Source organism: Trachemys scripta, chromosome 8 (genome assembly GCF_013100865.1).
Source record: "Trachemys scripta elegans isolate TJP31775 chromosome 8, CAS_Tse_1.0, whole genome shotgun sequence".
Taxonomy (NCBI): Eukaryota; Metazoa; Chordata; order Testudines; family Emydidae; genus Trachemys; species Trachemys scripta.
This window is the reverse complement of record NC_048305.1, coordinates 19,939,259-19,964,654: the sequence shown is the minus strand read 5'-3', so window position 1 is coordinate 19,964,654 and position 25,396 is coordinate 19,939,259. Positions and strand designations below refer to the sequence as shown.

The 25,396-nt window shown below is 43.3% G+C and overlaps 2 protein-coding genes across 2 annotated transcripts in view; both read left to right on the top strand.

Annotated features, from left to right (window-relative positions):
* RPL26L1 (ribosomal protein L26 like 1) overlaps positions 1 to 4,774 on the top strand; it is a 7,810-nt gene extending 3,036 nt beyond the window's left edge. The window contains exons 2-3 of the mRNA XM_034778906.1: positions 435 to 602; positions 4,600 to 4,774. Of these exons, the coding sequence (XP_034634797.1) occupies positions 435 to 602; positions 4,600 to 4,728 (297 nt within the window). The 3' untranslated portion in view covers positions 4,729 to 4,774. The remainder of the gene's footprint in view (positions 1 to 434; positions 603 to 4,599) is intronic.
* Positions 4,775 to 7,229: 2,455 nt separating this feature from the next.
* Positions 7,230 to 22,576, top strand: ATP6V0E1 (ATPase H+ transporting V0 subunit e1). The gene is made up of 4 exons (XM_034779765.1): positions 7,230 to 7,424; positions 10,178 to 10,225; positions 17,996 to 18,127; positions 22,027 to 22,576. The coding sequence occupies exons 1-3, from the start codon at positions 7,321 to 7,323 to the stop codon at positions 18,087 to 18,089; spliced, it is 246 nt and encodes an 81-aa protein (XP_034635656.1). The 5' UTR covers positions 7,230 to 7,320; the 3' UTR covers positions 18,090 to 18,127; positions 22,027 to 22,576.
* Positions 22,577 to 25,396: the final 2,820 nt, after the last annotated feature.

Below are 25,396 nucleotides of genomic sequence, written 5' to 3'. Positions count from 1 at the left end.
TCGGGCAGCTTGGCTCTTAAACAGAGCCGAAGAGTCAGGGGAGGAGCAGAGCAGCTGGAGCCTGGGAGGGGAAGTGCCCGGCTGGGGGCGCAGGGTCTGGAGGCTGCCCGGCAAACCGTGAAGCCGGTAGCGCTTGGGCAGCCCTTTTCGCGTGGCTGGGAGGGAGGAGGAGGGGTTAGGGCAGGGACTTGGAGGAAGGGACGGGGTTGGGAAAGGGGTGGGGCCAGGGCCCCGTGGAGTGTCCTCTTTTTTTATTTTTTAAATATGATAACCCTACTGAAAGAGAAATACAGAACAAGGTGATATCTAGCTGAACATTATATTGTCTATCTCACTGTAATGTTGCATACAAGAGATAAAGGTGGGATTTCAGCCTGTGAAGATCTTACAGTTCTTATCTATGTCTGAGACTGAGTTTGTGAAACTTGAGAAAGTTAAATGCTCTGGGTTTTTTCTGTCAGGTTGTCCGGGGACATTATAAAGGCCAGCAAATCGGCAAGGTAGTCCAGGTATACAGAAAAAAATACGTCATCTACATTGAACGCGTACAGCGTGAGAAGGCCAACGGCACGACAGTCCATGTTGGAATCCATCCTAGCAAGGTATAATAGGTGCATGGGAACTGAAATTCCCAAAAGGAATTTCTGCTAGCTCTGGAAATAGGTGCAGTTTATAGAAGTAGAGTGCTTTCCTAGCACACACAGTAGTTTGAGACGCCGGAGCGCTGGCATAACTATACAGTGAGGAAATGTCCTAGTTGCAGCAGGGAAGTAGGAACCAGAACTCTGGGGTTGTTTCCTGCTGTGAATTGACTGACCATGAAGAAATTATTTGCATCTGAACTGCAGGGTCTTGTGAAAGGTAAAGCTTTTTGTAAAATTTCCAAAAAGCTTGGTTATTTAAAAACAAAAGTACTGTTTTGTTTTTTTTAAATACTGTAAGTGCACATCCACATTTAGTAACTGCCATGTTGGGGGACCCTCCCCCCCCCAACACACACACCAGTCCTCTGCAGTGGTGAAAATGGGATTGTCATCCATTGTGGATTGATCTGGTCCCTCCTTCAGCCTTGCCATATGGCATTTCTGCCACTCTGATGGACGCATTAGAAATACTTAAATATACCTCCATAAATTAAGGAGTTGCTGCTAGGACGAATATTGCTGGTTGAATCTGGCTTCAGCCTAACATGGTTTAAGGCGGTTTGTATTCAGTGAAGATGAAGGAAATGCTTGTTTTGCTCATTATAGACAGGCATTTAAAAATATATAGGTAACTAATGAAATAATAGCAAAGCTAGCTAGAAACCTAGTTTGAAGCAGATAAAACAAGACTTTTGCCTGGCCCACACTGACCAGGCAAGGGTAGTTTTGAGTGAACCCAGCTCTGGCAGATTTTCTGAAACCTCTAACAAACTGTGCATGTGATAGAGGGGAACAGAATTATATCTAACGAACACAGTTTTGTATCCAGATACTGGGTTTGAGCTACTGGGTTCCACCACAAATCTACACACAGTGGAAATATGACCTCATCTGTAATGCATCACATCTACCATTCTATTCTAGATAGGTTCTTATAGCACACTCATCATTATAGTAGCTGTGTGTCTTCCAGTAGTGCATTAAGCAAAATGACTAACATCTGTCATTCTTTTCCCCAGAGGAAGATGTTGATTTGTACTTAAGAGTGAAAAGTAATGAGTTTTCTAATGGTCCTTAGTTCCTTTAGGAATTAATTCCAGTCTTGGGCCACCCCCAAGAAAGCAGTGTCTCTTAAGGAGGCTCTGTTTCCATAAAGAAATTACCAGCTGCAAATACAAAAGAGGAAAAAGGACAGTCTGGTTATGTAGTAAACTTCTAGGGCAGGGGTTCTCAAACTTCATTGCACTGCAACCCCCTTCTGACAACAAAAATTAATTATTGCACAACCCCAAGAGGACTGACCGAAGCCTGAGTCTGTCTGAGCCCCACCGCTCAGGGCAGTGAGGACCGAAGCCCAAGGGCTTCATCTCCGGGGGGGAGGGGGCTGTTACTTGAGCCCCACCACCCAGGATTGAAGCTGAAGCCTGAGCCCTAGCCAGTCTAATGCCAGCCCTGGTGACCCCTTTTAAACAGGGTCATGACCCACAGTTTGAGAACCACTGTTCTAGGGGGGTAGCAGGAATTCTGCAGTTTTCTGCCTCTCACTGTAGCAGGAGGATTCCTTCTTTTGTCCCATTGATGTTGCATTTATTTCTTCAATGCTGGCAGGAGCAGAATGAATACTGACTAGATTGTACAGCCCTACTGCAGATCTGTGTGGCTGTATTAGAACTAGATCCCCTGAGTTGCATTTTTTTCAAGCAAATAGTATCAAAATATTGCTTGATGGGAGATACCAAAGATATCTCATTAACTCATTACTTCATAAATGTAGGGGTTTATCTGTTTGTTTTTTTCTAGCACTGCTTATTGCTGTTCTAGCACTGCTTAATCCAGTTATAAGCAACAGAGGGTCCTGTGGCACCTTTGAGACTAACAGAAGTATTGGGAGCATAAGCTTTTGTGGGTAAGAACCTCACTTCTTGCATCTGAAGAAGTGAGGTTCTTACCCACGAAAGCTTATGCTCCCAATACTTCTGTTAGTCTCAAAGGTGCCACAGGACACTCTGTTGCTTTTTACAGATTCAGACTAACACGGCTACCCCTCTGATACTTAATCCAGTTATGTTACTGCTTTGCCAGCTGGAGCGGCAGAAAAGTAATAGGCTGCTGCAAGGGTCTGGAAACTCCAAAGGTGCCCATTGGAAATTCTTGTGTCTATCACTGTCTTATTATGAAATAACTTCAGGAATCTGTAAACAAATTGGGCTTGGCAAGTAATCACTAATGTACCCATGTGTTAATAAGATTTGATAACTGCCTGGCCAGACTGTAACCTTTTGACAGCAGCCATGCATTTACAGCAGAGCGCACACAGGTTGGTGACTCTTGCATTCCAAGAAAGGGGACCAGTAAAATTGTATTTGCAATGTTGTCAGCTGTTTGCATGACAAACTTTTTCCATTAGTATTATTTCCCAGATGCTTTCTATCCACTACGCAAACATGGACGATTTTTGTTTCTGGAGAAGTGCTATTCTATAACTTGCTAACAGACTCAGAGCTGAACTTGGTTTGAAAGATATTTAACTGTAGGGTGTACAAGCAATGCAGTTTGCTGATCTTGGGCTGGTTGTGCTATCTGGTGAATCTCTAAAAGAGAGCAACAGAGAGTCCTGTGGCACCTTTAAGATTTCAAGGCTGGAGCACAGGGAAATGCAGATTTATAATTACAAGAAAGCAACCTTTAATCAAAATGTTTGAGAATATACCTATGATAAACTGCCCAAGATGGTCCTCTATTGAATGATTTATTTGTATAAACCAAGTATATGTATGAATGATATTTACCATCAGTTATTGCTACTTTTCTTTAACCTATTTTATTTTATAATCTTTGTCTTTAAACTGGTCGACATATTTATATTTTGAAAATATTCTGTATTGAATACATGTATTGGCCATGCTAAATGTTTTGTTGCTAAACCAATAGCACGGCCAACAGCAGCAGTGTTTTCCAAAATTATGGGGATATCTCATTGCCTCCTGTAAAGAGGACGTAGTTGTTACTGTGGACACCTTTGCTTAAGTTGCTTATTTTTGGTACTTGTGCTAGTGAATGGTGAAGGAAGCTCTCTGAAGGTATGATCATTACATGTAATCAGTTGCAGTTCTGCAAATACAGTGTCAGTTTACATGGTGTAATGGCCACTAGCTCCAAATTCTATACATCCCAGCTTGATGCAAGTTGTGAATTTGCATATGCATGTTTGTTTTTTATCAGATAACATTCTTTAAGACTTTGAGGAAAATTCTGGATAGTAGAGCAGATGCAGTGAGGGAACAGTAGGGAAAGGGTTAAAGTATATAGTCTTTTTAGCTCTAAGCCACATACTTTGTATAGCATCTGGTAATAATACAAGCAATATCGTGTATCTCAGTGATAATTTCATTCTTCGGCTGGCTGGTTTGCAATAACCTTCGCACCCAGAAAACCTCTACCTGTAGCTAAGACAAGTTTAAGAGTAAAATCTATAAATTCAATTTATCGCAGCACACTAGGGCTATCAATTCCCAAGTACCTGAATGTCTATTTCAGTCCTTTGTTATTTGCAGACATGCTGGACCCAGGATATTACCCCACTCACCTTGTCTATTGTGAGTCCATGGAACAAGCTCTAGAATTGTATGTATTCATGTGCTGGCCTTTGCGATGCAGTTTTCCAATTCACATGAAACTCTGGGCTCTGGAAAACTTGTAGGCTAGCAAGTGAAACAAGGAGATGAAAATTCAGTGTAAATGAAGAAATCAGCTGGCCATCAGGAAAACCAAGTTATTCTCGGATTAATGCCCCTTGTTGCTTTCCACTGGTTCTCTCATGCTGTGTATTAAAAGGACCTGACCTGTCAGTGGGGAGGCAGAGGTTTAACTGTGATACTCTCAAGGTGTTAGGATGGCACAGTTCTCTGCCAGAGTTTAATATTACGGATTTTTACTATTTCTCCTTTTTCTCTAGGTGGTGATCACTAGGCTAAAATTGGACAAGGATCGCAAAAAGATCTTGGAACGCAAAGCAAAGTCTCGCCAGGTCGGCAAGGAGAAGGGCAAATACAAGGAAGAAACCATTGAAAAGATGCAAGAATAGAATGGTCTCCTGTGTGTCACCCATTAAAAGAACTGCTAAAATGAAATGTATTGTTGTGTGTTCTACTTTTGGAAGCGTTGGTACAGTCTGTCTGGATTGGTGTTTGTCTTCATACCACTTTCACATGTTAATATTGGATGCTCAGAAAAGCACTTCTACTAATTAAAAGAACAGGCTTGTTTTCTTATCCATTGGACGATTTAAATTGGTTAAAGCGGATTTAATATCTTCTCATCATGCATGCACATTAATTCTTGTATTCCTTTATGTAGTACAAGAGATGTATATGCCTTTTTACAAAGCCAGTAAAGACAGACGCTATACCTAAGAGTTTACAGTCTAAGAAATCAAGAACAGTAGCAAGAGTTGATGAAGGAAAGTGTGTGTGGTTGTGGTGGTGGGGGGGGGGGGGGCCTGAAAGGACAACTGGGGAGAAAGCACATGTGGTTAGAATGAATAGTGCATGTACTGGGTCTTTCCTCCTCTCCATCTCTATAAATGAAACTTCTAAGTCGTATAAAACCATGAAGGAATATAAGTTATTTGGTTTGAAGTACTACATACTTGGCAAAATAAGTGGGAGAAATTGGCCATGTTTTTATTCTACAAAGATTTGTTTTCAAGGCAGATGAGTGCAATGCTTGCAACCACATGCTCTTGCACTAGCCAACTTTTGTCTTCAAATAAGTGAATGGGCTTGTCTACATGTTAGTTTTACACTGGCATATAATGAAGTGGAAGTAAAAGACGACAGACCAAGGTATTAAAAGTACCCTGTTGTGGTAGCTTTATTTTAGTTCTGTGCAGTTACTGAGTTGTGATGTGTCTTTAAATTATTACTGAAGTTTGAGAACAGGCTTCCTTCATTTTCAGCACTTTGTGAAATTATATGTAAGTAAAACATAATTCCATGAGCTTTGACATGAATGTAATAGAAATGACCGAAGCTGTTGCAGACTGGTGAAAACAGTTCACCTTTACTGGATAGTTAACTGGCACAGGGAATGACTTATCAATCATTGATTTTTTTTTTTTTTTTTTTTTTTTGACAAAAATTCAGCCCTTGCCTTGAAGATTTACCATCTAAAACATGAAGTAGTGAGAATCCAGAGGAAAGATTAATTTGGAATGTTTTAAATAATTTGTAGACTGCTGTTGCATAAATTGAGGCCTCATCATAGTCTCTTTGGGAATGTCTACACTGCTTTTGACACCCATGGCTGGCCTGTGCAAGTTGACTGGGCTTGTGTGGCTGTTTATTGCAGAGATAGATGAGCCCGAGCTCTGTGACCTCCCACTTCACTGTCCTAGAGCCTGGGCTCCAGTCCAAGCCGGAACATCTACACCATATTAAACAGCCCCTTAGCCTGAGCCCAAGTCAGCTGGCATAGGCAGTGTAGACATACCCTTGTAGACCTCTTTCCACACGTACAAACACAGTGCTTAATATACTTTAGTTTCTGTTCATGTGGGAATGGGTAAACTATTGACATGGCCATGTTGGAGAAGTGGGAAGAGTATTTCCACTATTTTAGCAAAATAACTAGTCCATCTCTATCCTTTAATCTTTGAAACATAGTATCCATCTCAAAGTTCAGATGGAGAAAGTGAAATGCATAGGTAACGTGACCTACCTAAGTCATCCAGGGAGGCAGAGCGAGGTCTATGAAGTGAATCCCAAGTTGTCCTAATCACTGCTTTAGACCAAAGGGCCACTTTTCCACTGATAAGACTATACGTTTGGAGAATGTGAATATAATCTTGTGTGCTGTACCAACAAAGGCCCATCAGTTTTGTTATGGTGGCAGCTATGGCCCCTGATACAGTAGGTGCTGTACAGAAGTATAGTCTCTACCCTTACAATCTAAGATTTGAAATGGAGAATCCAAGTTGAAACCACTTCACATGGACAAAGCAATTGAACTTGCTGCTCCTGGAGCTGACAGCACCCTCAGAAGAGTTTCACTAGCTGTTCCAGTTCTTTCTGGCTTCTTGCTTTAAACTTAAGTTCTTGAGGGTAGGGCTTGTCCTCCTCTACTGCTACAGCTCCTGGCACGGTGGGGTCCCCTTTCTTGTTCAAGCCTATAGTCCATAGGGGCTAATTCGCACTGCCAGGGAGTGGGAATGAGCAGCAGGGGGGCGGCCTTGCAGCCTCTGGGCGGCTGGAGCCGACCCTGCTCAGAGGAATCGGGAAGCCCCGGACCGGAGCTCCCTCCCGCAGGTGGTGGCTGCGGGGCTAGAGGCACCAGCTATTCCCAAGGGCGGTGTCGTGCTGGGGGGGGGCGAGAGCCCGAAGCCAAAAGCGTGACCGGCCGCCAGGCCGCGCCTCTAACTGCCAAACGGGCTGGGTAAGCCAGCCGCGCAGGCGCTGTGAGCCCCGGGCCGGGCACGCGCGTGCCTCGCCCCACTACGGGCCAGGTCGAGCGCGGATTCCGGGCAGGGCGGGCTCAAGCCAATGTCACGTGCCGGGCGCTGGTTGGTCGGCGGGGCTGGGGCGGGGCTCCGCGAGCAGCTGTGGCGGCGGCCCACTCCGAGCTGAGTAGGACCCCGGAGTGGTGCCGTCGCGAGTGTGTCAGAGTGAAGCGCTCAGCCATGGCGTACGGCGGCCTCACTGTGCCCATCATCGTCATGAGCGTTTTCTGGGGGGTAGTCGGCGGCATCCTGCCCTGGTTCGTGCCCAAGGGGCCCAACCGCGGGTGAGTGACGGGCCGCCGGGAGAGAAGGGGAGCGGACCCTGATCCAGTCCTGGTCTGGAGAGTGTCCCCCACCCACCCTCCGGCGGCGGAGAGCTCCGATGGGGGAGCTGCACCCATGTCCCCCCACCCTGACTGGGGACAGGGGCAGGGCTGTGCGCCATGGGGGGTAATAGGCGCCTATCTACGCTAAAGCCCCAAATATTGGGCCTGTCCCTATAAGATCAGGACATCTGGTCACCCTAGTTGTGAGGGGAAGAAGGCTGGTGAGGCAGCGCTGTGAGCATGGCCTGGCTGTGGTGACCGCTGAGGCCCCCTGCACCTGGGGAGCGGATCTGGCTCTTTCTTCCCCTGGGGCCTCTTCGGGTTCAGTTGAAGAACGGGCGTCGGGGCCCACCTTCCCCCTTCATTTCTCCCGAGGCTGCGTGCCCCCCCCCCCCAATCCTTCCTCTCGGTCTGCCGGGCAGGGCATAGTCGATAAAAGCAGCGAAGGGCCCTTGGCAGGAAGTATCTCGACCCTCATATAATACAGCCCTCTGTCTGGAGAGCGGGAGGGCAGCAGGTGCCTGCCCGGGGTGGGGGTCCGGCTGCATCTCAGTAGCCCAGACAGACGTGGTCTTGTACCACTTGCTCATCGTAGTTCCCTTTTTATTTACTTTCTGTCTGCTTGAATGTGTCTGTCTTGCTCCGCCTGAGCAGAGTCATGTGATTGGGGGGTGCGGACTAATGTGCTGCTTTGCTGTGATCGCTAAGCATCTGCAGGGACTGAGCCTGAGACCCCATATGCAGCTGCTGTTATAGTGTAGCTTTTATTTAGCTTCTTTTAATGACACAAGAACCTTTTTCTCTGTACATCCTGCTGTCTGGCATGCTCTACCTGTATTTATCCACCAGATCATAAGATGTTGCTGTTCTGTTCTTATGTACTTGGGATGTGCTCCTAAGGTGCTTATGTGCCCCTTCACCCAGCAGGGGTTCTCAGGACAAATTTTTTGGTGGCCTCAGAGTGTGGCCACCAACTTTTGCTGGTGGCTACTCTAGTACTTTTTCCTAAAATACTTAATTAGCTTTGGGAAAGCCCAATGAATATGCACAGATACATGTCCAAATCATTGTAACTTATTTATTGCTAGCTAGTAAATCTGTTGTGAAAAGTGTTATTAACAAGCCTACAAGTATCACTTTGCACAGCAAACTTACTCAGCTCTGGCAAGCCTGGGGACAAATGAAGCCCCAGATGGAGGGTCGGGGGAGTCCTCGGGGGGGTGGGGGAGGCAGCGGAGGGCTGAAGCCCCGCAGCAAGAGCCCAAAGCCCTGCAATTGGAGGATGGGGCCCAGGGACGGAGCCTAGGGCTGAAGCCCAATGGCTGAGTCCCACCATCTCTGGGAAGGTGGGGGAACTCACCAGCTGCCTGTTCCTCCAGGCTTGTGCCCTAGCTGTCTCCAGAGGTGGGACAGGGCCTAACCCCTGTGGGTGGCCCCAGCAACCAACACCAAGGCCATGCATCCAAGAGCAACAGGGAGGGGGAGGGGATGCTACTTTGCCCCCCATACCGCCATCCACAGCCCATGATGCTGTGGCTCCAAAAACTGAATAATTTATTCACCCAATTAACACCAGCATCGTCTTCTCATATATCATGCATAGACCATTCACCATTTTGCATCTCTCAAATTTCTTGTAGTGTATTTGAAAGATACTCTATACATTATAATTGTATTGTGTTTTAATCTACTTTTTAGAAACAACACCAGCATTCATGTTAAAATTACTATTCTTGAGCAGATCTATGCATTTTATAGTTTGAGAGGCAAAGCAAGTTACTTGATCTACCTATTTCCAGTGCTGTTTAGGATTGTTATTATCTAGGTTGAACTCTTCTTACACAACTGAAAACCTACATATAGAGGAATTCCTCTTTTCTTTTTTTCTTTTTTTTGTTTTGCCTTTTTAAATAAAAAAAAAAATCATGACACAGAATACCCATCTTCCATTGAGCTCCATGGGCAGAACATATGACTCATTCTTGGAAAATGTAATTTTCCTATCTATACAGGATTTTGAGATGTTTGTTCAGCCATGATTTTACCACTACAGCTTCAGTTGCTTTATTGTCATTTTATTAACACCTGCTTTGACAATCCTTTCCAATAAGGATCTTCCCATTCTGGACAACTGTCATATTATTGCCAAGATTTTGTTTGTCCTTTTAAAGATCTTTAATTTTACAGTAGTTACAGTCCACAGGATTCATTTTAAACAAAATAATTGGCTCTTAATTTCCTGGTTTTCCATGAGACTTTCTGCAAACAGAGTATCCAAATGAAGAATTTTATAAACTGTACCTTTGGGTTTTCACACATAAATCTAACAGAAAAGGTGCTTTAGGATTTGGTTCTGATTCTCTGTATAGAGACAATTGTAAAAAAGAAGAGAGCTTGTTACATGAGATCTTCTCTTTGGAACAGTCTTTTTAGATGAGACTGTATGGTCCTGTGCTTTGTATTTAAATATTTATACTACAAACAAAAATGAGATTTTAGTTGCAAATGGCAAACTAAATCTGTGCAGAGTCCTAGGTTAGAGAGGCACATATATCTTCCAGTTATACTGTTACCTTACAAGAAATTAGACTGTCATTAGAACATTCATATTTTGAGTCACCTTGCATGTGATCACAGCCAAAAGCATTCTTGGGTTTATTTTCTGTGCCTCTGACTCTTAATCAGTTGTCTTTTCCTATTTCTTTCTGCAGTGTTATCAACACAATGCTGGTGACCTGTGCCGTTTGCTGTTACCTCTTGTAAGTATAAATAATGCCACCCCTCCTAATAATGGGACACCTGATAAAATGAAAAAGGCCTCTTCAGTGAATAAATGTCTAGGGGAAAATTTTCAAAGCACAAAAAGGATTTAGGAGCACAACTCCCTTTGAAAGTCAATGGAACTCTTGCTCCTAAATTCCTTCAGCAATCTTGAAAAAATTCCCATTAGTGGATAATATATAAAAGTGAATCTGGATGAGTATTATTCTCTGACATATACCCAAAGTCTTAGTACTTTTATATTGATTTATCTTGGCTATTGCTTTCTGTTTTATAGACCTTGAGTTATTCAGTTCAAGCCTCTTGAGGGTTTCTCAGTTCTTGAATAATTTGTATTAATTGTAATAACTATTTGTGTGTACCTATTGTGATAGAGTGGCAGGTCAACCATGCCTAAATCCTTTGAGGTGCCAAGAGCCCTTGACTTCCACTGAAATCAATACTGTGCTCCTTGATTATGCCTTATTTTATGGTATTAATAACAATTCTCTCTTAGCCACCTAATGAGGAACTTCTGCACTCCTGGAAACACGTTACAACCCTCTTTGCTTCCTATATCATCTTTCCTTGCCGATAAATAGATGATTTATAGGCACAGTCTGCAGTGAAAACCCTTCATTCTGTGAAATGATTTCTTCCTCTTGATAGGGACTTGTGATTGAGATCAAAATACCTTTCAGGCCATTTCTACACAGCACTCTTTTCTCTACAAGTACAGACTGGTACAGACAGTAAACTGACATACCTATTGTGGGTACATCCTGGTAGGTGACTTGTTCACAATTCAATGACAGAACAAGTCCATTTGGGAGTGTTCACACATTCTCTAGTTGCAAGCCATCACTCATAACACATCATGGTGATGAGCTTAATATAAATAACCTCTTAGAGGGATGCGTCTCAATTTCTGGGACTTTGGGTGCAGGGATTGGCAGCACAAAGCCATGTTTTTAGTGTCTGCATTATTTGTAGTAGATGGCATGTTTAAAGTAAGGTCTGTCTTGTTCCATCTTGAGCTGGCGAGGGACACAAGCTTGTGTGGGTTTGGCTTGGTTGAATACTGTGATATGCAGGTTTTATACAAGCAAGGTCCAGTTTCTGTTTATGGTTAAACAGGCCTGAAATATTTCACATGTGAAGCCTTATGGAATCTGCCTCCTGGCTGACTTTAAAAAAAAAAAAAAAAACCACCAACTAAACCAGGACATATCCTATTTTTAAAAAGCCATTTAAAAAAAAAATCTATATTTAAATACGAAAAGATGTCTGTACATAAGCACTGGGAGCACTGTCCGTCGCACTTGCAGTTCATATAGGAATAACCACCCAGTAGCATAATTATGCTCCTACAAAATATATACTAACCTAACTTGACTTATTGACTGAACAGCAGAACATACCCTTAGGGCTCTTGATGAATGCCATCAAATAGATAACTTTAAACATTTATATTAAGCTATTTCTTGTGTGGGTATCTGCCTATTTAAGGATGAGTGCCTGGAGCATGCTATCTTGTACTTGTGGAAAGCAAGTACTAATTGTGGTAGGGGAAACTGGGTGTTCTAAAAATGCCCAAGAGTAGATTTTAATACTTAAATTAGACCAAGACTTGGCTGTCAGAGAATTACTGGATGCAGTGTAATGAAAAGCCTGTACTGATGAATTTTCAGCTGGCATATGTGGGAATTGTATTCCACAAAATGTTAATGAAATCACACTCTCATACACTTAACTGCTGTGAATTCATGAAGGTGATTCTATAGAAAGTCAATGGAGGCATCTTTATCCAGCTTCCTTAGACTCTGTGTAAACACGAATATTTGCCAGATTAAATATTCATCATGTGTTCCTCTTGTTTCACCATGAAAATTGCATTTAGGCTATGAGCAGATGAAGTAAATTATGATTTGAAAGAAGAGGAGCATAATATGGCTGTAGCATCTTGATTTTTAGAGAGAGATTCATAGCTCCTAATAGAGAGAGCATACTGCCTCTTTCTAGGGAAATGTGAATGGCTTATTTATTTGTATTTAGGAGCAGTGCTGTGGTCCCAATAACCTGAATTTTTGAGTGTCATTAGTCTGCTTCTCAGGTTCATAGCGATCCAGTGCATTGTGAAGTAATCAGGTAGGCCCTGGCAAGACTGCGATCCACTGTACATGTGTACAAGCGAAACTGAGAAGCAAAGTCCTCACTTTCACTAGTAGCTCTTTGCTGTATTTGATGGTCTTTGGGGTACAGTGATTATGCCCATTTAGCTTTGAGGCACTGTGCTTGTCTCTGTTTTATTTTTAATTTTTATTTTTAATCAAACTAGAGAGCAGAAAGTTTGAGGAGAGTGGGAATTGGGATTCCAGATTTCTGACTTTGGCCCTGCCACTGATTTGCTGTGTGGTCTTGGACAAGCCACTTAAGGCTAGTGTGTGTGTGTTTTGTTTTGTTTTGTTTTGTTTTGTTTTTTTAAGGTACTGAGCACAGGCAATTCCCCTTGAAATTAATGAAACTTAAGGGTTCTCAGAATCCCTGGAAACTAGGTTCTTTACTTTTCTGTGCCTCAGACTCCTTATCTGTAAAATGGAGATATTTACTTCACAGAATGGCTGAGGCTTGATTGAATGCTTTGAAATCCTCAAACAAAAGGTGCTTGTGGAAGTACTGAAAGAGGTTAGCACTACTGTACTGGAATAGGGCAGTAACTGCTCTTCATTAAAATGACTTGTAATCTGCTCTTGTGTGTTATTGAATGAGGGATAGATTGACTAATCTGAATAAATGCAAATAAACATGGTCCCAGGATTTATTCTCTGACATTCTCAGTTGCACCTTGCAAAGAAGAAAAAGTGGAAGAAGCTAAAGTCTTCATACGTGATGTCTAAGGCCATGTCTACACTATGGACCTCACGGAGGTGTCACTGCAGCTGCACTGCTGTAAGGTCTCCTGTGTAGCTGCTGTATGCCAGCTGGAGAGAGCATTCCCACTGGCATAATTAAACCACTCCAATGAGCGGCGATAGCTATGTTGGTGAGAGCGCGTCTCCCGCCGACCTAGTGCTGTCCACACCTGCGCTTTTGTCGGTGAAACTTATGTTCTGTCAGTGGGGTTCTTTCATACCCTTGACTGACAAAAGTTTTGCCAACAAAAGTGCTATTGTAAACAAAACCTAAGTGTCTTAATGAATACACAGTCAATCATATGGAATTACATCTTTGGTTTCTATTTTTATGAATGTGGAGGAGAACTGTTGTCTCTTCTGATGCTCCAAAGTGGAATTGCCTTGTGTTGCATATTTATGGATTTTAAAAAAAAAATAGTTTCTGGAAATGTTGCACTTACATTCCAATCCTATTGGAGCTTTGGGATTTCAGATGAAAGGGTCTTTGTGTGAAAGTATTTATTATATTGGTATCAGAGTCAAATTGATGTTAACTGCATTTTCACAAGTATAGTCCCCTGTATATGAGATTCCCCTGCAAGGACCTACCACTCTGCTGAAGTGGCTGTTCCTTATTATGCAGTTTTTACAAAACCTTTGTCTTGAAATTCTGGACTAAATTTTTATACTTGCATTTTATTATCTTAATTTCTTTTAACATTTGATAGCGCCAGTCTGAATGAAGTTCAGTTTTGTATCTGTTAAATGCCACTTAACTACTTGGCACTAGCCAAATACATCCACATTAAACTGAATTTATTCCAATTTAATCTCAATTAAACAGCAGTCATTGCCATTTGATAAAATAAATTGGCTTCCTCTATGTGTGGAATTGGTAGGGGTCATCCCAATTAAGCTTGTTGACTGTCCTGTACAAATTTGGTTGCTTTGTGGGAAACTTTACACAATTTACTGTATGTCCTTTTGTGCATGTGCTATATGCTGTACCTCGCTAAAAGAAGTGTAACCAAAACTTCAGGAGCATGGTGGGACTCAAAGCAGAGTATACAGTGGTACTACTTCTGTTTTTTGTTTTTTTGTTTTTTTTTTAATTGTTCCATTTTTGTAATACTCTACCAGATACAAGCAAAGCCTGAGATGCTGTCATAACTATAAAGGGAAGGGTAACAGCCCTCCTGTGTACAGTAGTATAAAATCCCTCCTGGCTAGAGACTCCAAAATCCTTTTCCCTGTAAAGGGTTAAGAAGCTCAGGTAACCTGGCTGACACCTGACCCAAAGGACCAATAAGGGGACAAGATACTTTCAAATCTTGGTGGGGGGAAGGCTTTTGTTTGTGCTCTTTGTTTTGGGGGGTTCTCAGGGGACTCTGGGACTGAGAGGGACCAGACATCAGTCCAGGCTCTCCAAATCTTTCTGAACAAGTCTCTCATATTTCAAACTTGTAAGTAAACTGCCAGGCAAGGCGTGTTAGTTTTTATCTTTGTTTTCTCAACTTGTAAATGTACCTTTTTGCTAGAGTGTTTCTCTGTTTGCTGTAACTTTGAACCTAAGGCTAGAGGGGATTCTTCTGGGCTCTTTAAGTTTGATTACCCTGTAAAGTTAGTTTCCATCCTGATTTTACAGAGATGATTTTTACCTTTTTCTTTAATTAAAAGCCTTCTTTTTAAGAACCTGATTTGATTTTTCCTTGTTTTTAGATCCAAGGGGGTTGGATCTGTATTCACCAGGGAATTGAAGAGTCTCTGAAGGCTACCCAGGGAAGGGAATTAGCGTTTTGGGAGTGGTGGCAGCGGACCAGATCTAAGCTGGTAGTTAAGCTTAGAAGTTTCATGCAGGCCCCCACATTTGTACCCTAAAGTTCAGAGTGGGGAAGCAGCCTTGACAGATGCCCATTCCAGTCTTTTTTTCCTATTGTCTTTTTGATAAGAAGTTTATCTTTCTGTAGTACCTTCCATCAAAAACCCAGGGTGCTCAGCTACATCTATTTTGAGATCACTGAAGCCACCTCTGAGGTAAAAGGTATTATCTGTGTAGGAAGACACAGCAGTACTACCCAGTAGTTCAGAACAGAAAGTCTGGAATACTCAATCAGTTGCATCTGCAGGAGAATTGTGGGTGGGCTGACTGTAATTACCCAAATTGAAATTTAGATAGAAACCAGAATTGAGCTCTTATTCTGCTATAGAAAGAGACAGATTGTAGTAGTGTTCAGACCATTAGAATGGAATTAGAATTAAAATTGCTGTGAAGTCTATACAGTAATAAAATGACATGGTTATACTTGATCATGATGGACCATAATTTCTTTGAGTTAGCATGATAATTAACATTGACTGTTGCAGGAGGTAGCATGTGGAATGTAGCAGCACTAAAACATCAGATGTTGGATATAGAGGTTTCCTTTATTGTGCTTTGAATGCCCCATTTTGTTGTGCCTTGTCGTGACAGATTATAGTGTAAAGCAGCCCGGTGTAAGATAAATGTGTGTGGGGAAGCTTTCCACAGTTCTGTCTTTCAAAGCACTGAACTCTGTGCTCCCCTACCTTCTACTACTGTGTTCTCAGTGATCAGACCTCCAGCGCTACAGGGAAGTAATGGAGCTAAAGAGCAATCTGGGTATTGACCTATAATGCCACTGTGCTTCAGAAGTTCTGTAAACAGCATGATCTGAACAAATAGCTTTTGAAACCAGTACAGTGTTTGCCTAGAGCCTAATTGTACAGCTGTGGACATGTCAATATTCAGAATGAGCTTCCAGCTCATTTATTTCACAGCAGTTCTGGGTCTGATCTCAGTGAACATAGGGAGAGGTCTGGGCGTGTGTGTTGGTGCCTGGAGTTCCTTTCTCTGCACAGTGTAAAGAGGCAAATTATCCCTTAACAGCCATCAACTGTTCCTGTTCTTCCCCCCACCTCTGTTAGTTCAGGAAATTAATGACAGTCGGTACAATGCACTCTGGTACCCCTCTAATCTGCCTTTGTATCTGAAAAATAACTTGTAAGTGGGCTACACATAGAGATCCGGTGATGGAGGGGAGAATTTCTATCAAATCAATGAACCTTGAGGCATTTTCTTGATATAGTAAAAGGATTAGGCTGTGTTCAACATAATGTGTGTGATGCTGAGCGACCCTTCCCTGCAGTAGCTAGGGATAACAAAATAAGAGTATTCTGGTTCTTCAGTTCACAAGTGAGAATGAATTGGCTATTTTCCTACTGGTCCTGGGTGGACGTTTACCCACTTCATAATATCAGCATGAGTGACTGGTCTCAGTTGTTGATTTACACTCAGAATACTATTGAATGTGTGAGGAGTGAGGGGTTGTTAGAACACTATGGCCACAGCATTTGCTTGATTTTAGCTAGTGTCCTACTTAATCTTGTTGCTTTTATTATTATTTTTAACACCACTAAAATTTAAAAATATTTATTTTGTCAGTGCCAAGAAGATTGACCTTCCTTTTATCTAACCCTGCATCTTTTGCCTAAGGCTTCTGTAGCCATTTTGAAGCTGACCTGACCAGCACTTCATTTGCTGGTCAAAGCATCCAGATTTATGTGGAATTTTCCATGACTGCCTAAGCACTTTGATGCATTTGTGGCAGCTCCCATTCAAAGCTGCTCTGCTTTTTCTCCTCCTTACAAAGACTCTATAAATAGCAGATGGATAAGGCAGTATGTTCACTAAACATGTGTATATAGTTAGTATTTTACATAGATCTAAATCCATGCAAATGAGAAGGTTTCTTTGTAAATATTACAAGTTCAGAAAAAGCCAAAGCAAGTACATTTTATAATACTGAAATATTTATTTCTGTTCAGCTTTCCTGGATATTTTCCACATCCCAAATTCTTCTTGTTCTGCATTCTGGCTGTGGTTTCTGCTGAGTTAGTCTGTCAGCTGCTCTGAGGGAGAGGCTGCTGCTGCTAATCTGGATTTTGTTGTCATTGACATTGTTTCAGTAGCTTTGCACCTCTTTGATCTAGACACCCATTTCTTTGTCTTCCGTTCTAAATTTGTTCTAATTTTGTTCAGGCTCTTATAAGAATTATATTGGGGGCTGGTGGTTTGAAAATGTTCAATACATTTCATTAAGATCTTTTATTGGATCGTAATGTTCCTTGTAAAGCCAAGCCTAGTATCTCTGATTTATTGGAGGGAATGTCTCCGGCACAAAGGTTAAGTGATTTGGTCAATGTTCCATAGTAGATCAGGAATACAATCAAAATTTCCCAATTCCTGTTCCTTTGTTTTAACTGCTAGATTGTACTTCCATCCCTCAATTTCATCGTTGTCATAATGTTTATTAATATAAAAGAGGCGCTGCTTCAATTTAAATTTCATCTGTATTCTGTATATTTAAACATTTTGGCATAGTTACGGTTAAAGTAAATGAGACGCATACTCCTTATTTGGAAGGTGATGTGCTTTATTAACCCTTTCTGACTTCTATTGCCATTTAGAGAGGCCTTGAGCAGCTCTGGAGGCAGTGTTGTTGGAACATGGGCCCAGAGGATGGGAATGTATCCCAGAGCACTTCACCTTTCAAGAAGAAGCAGCAGCGAATTAAAAAGATGCTATCAAATCCAACTGACCATGTCACTTTAAATTGAACTTGATAGTTCTCAGTCCAAACATGCTACAGTCTTCTGAGGTGTAATACAGTGCTAGAGCTCTTCCATTAATGTGAGACCTTTAGGAGTTTGGGCTTAGCAGCATTTTGACTTGGTGTTAGACCTTTAGCGATGTTGTCTTACTGTCTCCTGATACCCTTTATGCCTTGGCCAAGTCATCCATACTCTTGATGTCTTTTTTTTTTTTTCTTCTTTTTTTTTTTTCTTTTCCCCTTGCAGTTGGCTGATTGCGATCCTGGCCCAGCTCAACCCTCTCTTTGGTCCACAGTTAAGCAATGAAACAATCTGGTATCTTCAGTATCAGTGGCCCTAAGGATGTCTGTCCTCTCTGCTGCCTTTTTTGTGGACTAGGTAAATATGGTTGGAGACCTTCTCCAGTTATGTCTTTGGGTTTTCTAAATGCTCAGTGAAAACTTGGGCAATAGCATGGATAATGGGTGGGTAGTTTCACAAGAGGAAGCAGTGTTTTCACAATCTGTAACAAAGAAGGATTTGAATTTGGGACTGGATGCTTTTAATCTCATTTAGAGACTGAGATGTTAGAACTAGGATGCTTGATTTCTGAAAGGATGGAGAGGGGAGTGCCACACCATGTGACAGCAGGTGGTGTTGGGGGAACCATCTGTTCCTCCTTCTAGCAACAAAATGAGAGCCCTGAAAATGGGTATGGGGGGAGGGGGAATATTCTCCCCCCCCTTAACACCTATCATAAGTTGGTTTTGTTTTTTTAACAATCCTCAAGTCCTTACACTATTATGGTTGAGGCAACCTGACCATCTTCCTGCAGAGCAGGTAATCCTCCCATCTTAACTCTCCAGAGTAACACTATTATCACTTGTATTCTTGTTGTGCCTAGGAGCCCCAGTCATGGACCAGGACCCCATTGTGTTAGGCCCTATACAAACACAGAACAAAAAGATGGTTCCTGCCCCAAAAATCTTACAATCTGAGGGCTGGTCTACACTGTCAAATTTAGGTTGACGTAAGGCAGCTTACATCTACCTAATTATGTCAGTGTCTACACTACTACAGCCTTGCTCCCATCGATGCAAGTGCCATACTCCATCTCCACGAGAGGCATAGGGCTTATGTCAGTGTAGTTAGGACGATGCACTGTCTGTGTAGATGCTGCGTTATTTACACCGGCTGTTGGTTGTCTTGTCAATTTTACCGCAGGAGCCATGAAATTGACAAGAAAGCAGGGCAGCTACAGCCCAGGGTCCCTCCTCCCGCTCCTGTTCAGCCCCTCCCTGCCCGCCCTGGGTGGCCCACCAGGAGCCTGTGGGACAGCTGGGCTCCTGACAGGGAGCTGCCAGCGGAGCTGAGGCGCCAGGCGCTCTGCTCCCCACGCTGCCCCCTTAGGTCGTTGCAAGCCCTCCTGGTTAGGACGTGTACCACTGACCCAAGGAGGGTAGCGTGGAGATACAGCCACTGTAGTATGCAGTGGTGTAAGTCGACCTAATATAGGTCAACTTAAGTTTCTAGTGTAGCTATACCCCAAGTATAAGACAAGGGACAGCATTTGTCAGCATGACAGGCAGTGGTCTCAGCACGCAGCGGGGACCAATTTCATCAGCATAAAAAACGAAGCCATGGAACTGAATGAATAATTCAAAGCACTGTGTTCTACTGCCTTTGTCTTGCAGCTTTAATCCCCCCTCACTACTATAATTTTCTATGTTTTGAAAGAGTTGAACAGCAGTATATGGATGATAGCTGACATTGCCGCTCAATTGGATGTTGGTTGTAAAGCTTGTTGAGTACTAACCCTTAAGCATAACTCTAGTGTTTCCAAATCAGGCTGAGCCTGAATAGTATCAAACTGTGGTGTATGTAAGTCTCTGTTTCCTACTTTTTCAGTAGAAGCCAAAGGTAGGCTGGGATCTGCTGCAGATAGAAAGCTCTAACAGTGTACAGCAGCCAAGCTGCATTTGTTTGGTGTGATTGTGCTGGGTTTTGTTTCTGCTGAGTAATGACCTTGACCACAGGCAGAAGGGCTGGCATATTCCCAGAAGGCCAAGGGATTGGAATTGGAATATAATCATCTACATAGAATGGACACTTTGGACTAAAAGGTGGGGCTTGCTTTTAATTAATAATGAACTGTCTGCTCCATGGAGTGTGCTGCCACTACCAGCCGGAACAAGCTTGAGTGAGAGATGGAATGTAGATATGGCTATCCAGAGAATATCAATTGGAAGAGGTTTCCCTTTTAGTGGAGTAGCATCCCAAAGCATTATAAATAAATTGTTACAGAGGAAAAGGGGGATTAATATCTGATAGAACAGGGGTGGGCAAAAGACGGCCCGTGGGCCAGATCTGGCCTGTCTAACGTTTCTGTCCGGCCCCCTCACGATCTCCAAGTCCAGGCCGCTAAAAGTCCTGCAGCGCAGCGGGGTACTCAGGCAGTCTACCTGCCTGTTGTGGCCCCACGCTTCTTCCAGAAGCAGCCGGCTGCTGCTGGCACTCTCCGACACCCTGGCAGGGGAGAGGCGGCTCCGTGTGCTGCCCCCGCCCCCAGCACCATCCTCGCAGCTCCCATTGACCGTAATCAGGCCAATGGGAGCTGCAGGGGTGGTGCTTGCAGGTGCAGGCAGCACACTGAGACCCGCTGCCCCTCTACCCCCAAGGGATGCCCAGAGACATGCCAGCAGCAGCTGGCTGTAGCCGCTTCCAGGAGCGGCATGGGAGCTGCCTGTGGTAAGCGCCTCCCACCCAGAGCCAACACCTCACACCCCTGCCACAGGTCAGAACCCCCTCCTGCACCAAACTCCCTCCCAGAGCCCTCACCCTCTCCTGCACCCCAACACTGTGCACCAGTCCCGAGCTCCCTCCTCTACCCAAACTCCCTCCCAGCCCAGCACCCCCTCCATTAATATAGTAGAAATGTGTGGCCCATGACAACTTTCCAAAATTCATGGAGTGGCCCCCCTGTGAAAATTATTGCCCACCCCTGTGATAGAATGACCAGAAAGTCCCTCATCTGAAGGGATGGTGGGAGAGCGAGTTCAAATCCAGTCAAATGATTCTGCCAGAGAATCCAAATTACTGATTGAGTGCCTTTCTGCTTGACTTCTTGTGATAAGTAGCTATAAAGCAACTTGTGTGGGTTTTTAACCTTCAGTTTGCGTGATGTCACTGAGTTACACGTTCTTGCCTGTGTGAACAGAAGAAACATGTAGTAACCATGCTGGGTATTAATCAAGATTGCAGCATGGTTTTCTAAGCATCTTTTACTGTCCAGAGGCAAGAAACTTTCTAACACGCTTGTCAACCACAAGCATGTTGACAGGGCCTCAGGCTAGAGCGGGCTAGCTAAGAGATCCAACCTTGATTACGCTATTGAGGAGTACCAATCTCTTGCTCGTCTCTTCTGCCATCAGAGCCACACAACCTTCAATGGGTTTCTTGCTCCAGAACAAACTTGCCTTGCAGACTGCAACTGAAAGAGATCTTGGATGTGCATCCCTGGCGTTACTTTGGAGATTCTGTGCACACATTACTAAATTCCAGGGCATCTGCCAGAATTCTCATCAGACCCATTTATAAAACTGCACAACTTCCCAGCTTGTAGCTTCTATTATGATCCAATTAAACATGATAAATGTACTAACACCATAGATGATGCTGGTTTGGGGATAAATCTCTGCAGAAAGAACTTTCAAACACCCAAGCAGATGAATTCTGTTCATACTCTATGGCGGGGTGGCCAACCTGTGGCTCCGGAGCCACATGCGGCTCTTCAGAAGTTAATATGCGGCTCCTTGTATAGGCACCAACTTTCCAATGTCCCGGGGGGTGCTCACTGCTCAACCCCTGACTCTGCCACAGGCCCTGCCCCCACTCCACCTCTTTCCGCCCATTCCCTTGAGCCTGCCATGCCCTCTGTCCTTCTGCCCCTTCCCCCCAGCCTCCTGTTTGCCAAGAAACAGCTGATGGGGAGGGAAGGGGAGGCACTGGCTGGCGGGGCTGCTGGTGGGTGGGAGGCACTGGGAGCAAGGGGGGAGCTAATGGGGGACAGCTGACGTATTACTGTGGCTCTTTGGCAATGTATATTGGTAAATTCTGGCTCCTTCTCAGGCTCAGGTTGGCCACCCCTGCTCTACAGTTATTTGGCCACAACTGTTTCTCTACAGCATGGCATCTTCCTAGAAAGCAAACAGCCATGGTTAATTCACTGAGCAGCTCTTCAGCTAGTAAATTGCCTCTATGAAAGAGAATGACTGACTGAATTGCCTTTTGCTTTGCAGGTAAAGAAGATATTTCCTCTAGATGTAAAAGCTACGTTGATCCAAAGATGCCCTTAACATAGCTGGTTGGATACCAAACCTGCTTATTGCCTTAATGTTTGTATTGTGCTTTAAATGGCTTGTTCAAAGCCCTATATTTTTCTCCTGGTTTCCTTTTACACTGTTTAACAATGTGCCTAATACATAAGATTTATACCTCCTTTTCTGTGCTATAAATGTCTACTTGTTTCAATTACACTTGAAATTATAATTTTTTTTTTCTGGGATATGTGAGTTTGAGGGCAGCCTCTTCCTTGTCCTCGGTGTTGCACATTCTCCGTGAGCTTTATGAAACTTCCACACACTAGACTGCCTATTTATAGTGTACACAGGCATTTTCTGTTGGACTACAATTGCATAAAATAAAGTGTGCAACAAAACTGGTGGCTGGGAGATGCTGCCACGTGTTTATGGCATTTATTTTTACAATGGATTGTATTCTCGTAAAGTTTAATCTTTAATTTCTGTGTACATGGAAATAAAATGAATCTGCTGCTTTATATGAAACATTCTTGGGAAGCATCTAATGGTTGTATAGTTATTTTGTTTTTGGGTAGACTTCTGTAACGTTAATCTTGTTTAGTTAGTCAAAGAGTTCAACTTTTGAAACTTTCAGAGCTTCCAGTATGCCCGTATCTAATATTGCTTGTTATTTCACTATGTCATCTGAATGTAAGAGTTCTTACCCAGCTGACTCCAACTCCCCAGCTGGTGGTCTATACTAAGGGAAATTACTCGGCTGCTTTCCCTCTGAATCCTTTCTTGTAGTGTTTCAAGTTGTTCAACTTCAGTATCTCTATTTTCCATGATGTATAGTAAAGGCCTATGACAAAACAGAGCTTGGTGCTTTGGGCTAAAGCACCATCAAGAGTTAGTTTAGAAAGTAACTGTCCTAATAATAAACTGCCTTAAGTTATGCTACAGCGACCGACCCTACCTAATGCTAAAGACTGCAATTAGGAAAAAAACACTAGATCTAGATCTATGCATGTGCCTTAGAAATAGACATTCTGTGAAAGACCCTTCAGAGTAAATGAGTTCCAGAGTCGAGAATCCCTCCCAGAATGCTCTATTGCCTGATGCCAGGAATTTGATCTTGGAGATAAGAGAGCCAATTTCAAATAGGCATAAGTGGAGATACTGTTACGTGGCTAACCTCATGCCAGGACTTTTGGGGTATTGATGGTATCAAACCCTTTGGATTGACCCAGTACACAGGAGAAAGCACAAGGACTATATTTTGTACTAGCTGATGCTGCCAAGTAATCCTCAAAGGTGTTCTAATTCTAAACAGAGATCATGCCAATCCTAGGCCAAATGTGAAAAAAGACATATATGGCTTTCACCAGTTATCTATCAGCTGGGCCTCCATGAGGAGAGATTAATCTAGTACTGCCTAAGGTGCAGGAAATGGGGAACAAACCTCTTCTATGCAGGGTGTAATCAAAATCCCACTTCATGCCTATATGGGTTTGACACATTTACCCTCCTTCCTATTTAAAACATGTCCATGATTTTGTGACCATGGCAGTTAGCCACATCTATATAGAGCTGAAGGGGCATCTCCATTATACACAAGCCTCAGATACAGTCTGTGATGATGATATTCACCACTTTGTGTTACAAAAAAACACAGAGACAGGTGTTAGCATGAATATATTACAGTCTGAGCAACAAATGAAGAGCCAGGCTGGGGAATAGGATATAATTCAGCACTTTTACAAAATTAACTACTTGGAGGTATCAGATATGAGTTTAGGAGGAATTTGAATGAGGGAAGTGGTGAATTGGTGAAGTTAGGGTTACTATACGTCCGGATTTTCCCGGACATGTCCGGCTTTTTGGGACTCAAATCCCTGTCCGGGGGGAAATCCCAAAAAGCCAAACATGTCCGGGAAAATACGGCGGTGCTGGGCCGGGGGCTGGCCCGGGGCCGGCGGTGCTGGGCCGGCGGGGCCGGGCGGCCGGGAGGTGCGCCGGGCTGCCGGGGGCCGGTGGTGCTGGGCGGGCCAGGGGTGCTCGGCCAGGGGCCGGCACCCCAGGGCCCAAGCCAACCCAGGCTGGAGCCGCCGGGGGGGCCAGCCTGGGCCGCGCCTCCTCCCCCCACACCTTCCTTACCTGCTTCAGGCTTCCCGCGAATCAAATGTTCGCGGGAAGCAGGGGAGGGGGCGGAGACTTTGGGGAAGGGGCAGAGTTGGGGCGGGGCCGGGGCCCTGTGGAGTGTCCTCCATTTGGAGGCACAAAATATGGTAACCCTAGTGAAGTAGGAAACCACTGCAATAGTCACAAAGCAGACTTTTGTGTAGGTAAATAATGTTCCTATTAATTTATTATCCAAAAGAGGAGTATACGAGTTTAACTCCCTGCAAATTTTTATTAAGTCTCTTCTCAGTTTCAGAGAGAATCTCTTTTTAAAACCAGGCAACTCTCTTTTCTTTGTATCCATAAACTCCCCCCCCCCCCCTTTGCCATACGGTGGGGGTGCTGTGCCCAACTTGGATAGACACACTGTTAAAGGCCTTGACACCTCTGCTGTTTGCTAAGCACTAGTACTTAGGGCTGTCTAAAGCTATTGACTTTGGCTTCCTGCAGGCATGCAAAAAGCCATCCAGGACTGTGTTAACTCATTGCACCCATGTAGCAGACAGCATGATAGTAATCAAATAAAGAGAGGTCCACATAATACTCATTTAAAAAAAATGCGGATACCTCCAATGTTCTTCACATTAACTATCTGACAACTGTCTCAGAGAGGAAGTGTTAGCTCACCGTGCTGATGCATAAAATATAGGGAAATTCCTCAATCTGGTATTTATTTCCTTCAGCTGAATTTCTGAGGTTCACTCAGCTGGACTCTGGAGATACGTCTCTGTTTCAAAGTCATCACAGGTGAAACCCATCCCATGAACTTTATTCTTTTTATCTCATACTTTGTACATTGACAGATAGTTTGAAGCCCAAAATGTAAAATTTTGTAAAAGATTTACAAAACTGCCTATTAACACCATTGTTTTTTCTGCCATTTAATATAACATTAAGTCTAAAACTAGACCAGCTAACCTTTGCTGATTATGTTCAACTTGTTTTTAAAGTTGGTGTCCGTCCAAGATTTCCAAGTACTGTTTTCTCTCTGAACAACCCTGATTTTTTTTATTTTGATGCTATTGTTTCTGTTGATCTTGTCTTGCTAACAGTTATTTTTACAATAAAATTTGAAATTAATAAAATTAATTTTTAAAGATGTAAACATCAGTTTAAACTGTTTGGATTTAGATTTTGTTCTGAACTATTTGCAACCCATAAATGTGGCACTATAGTGTGGGCAGATGAA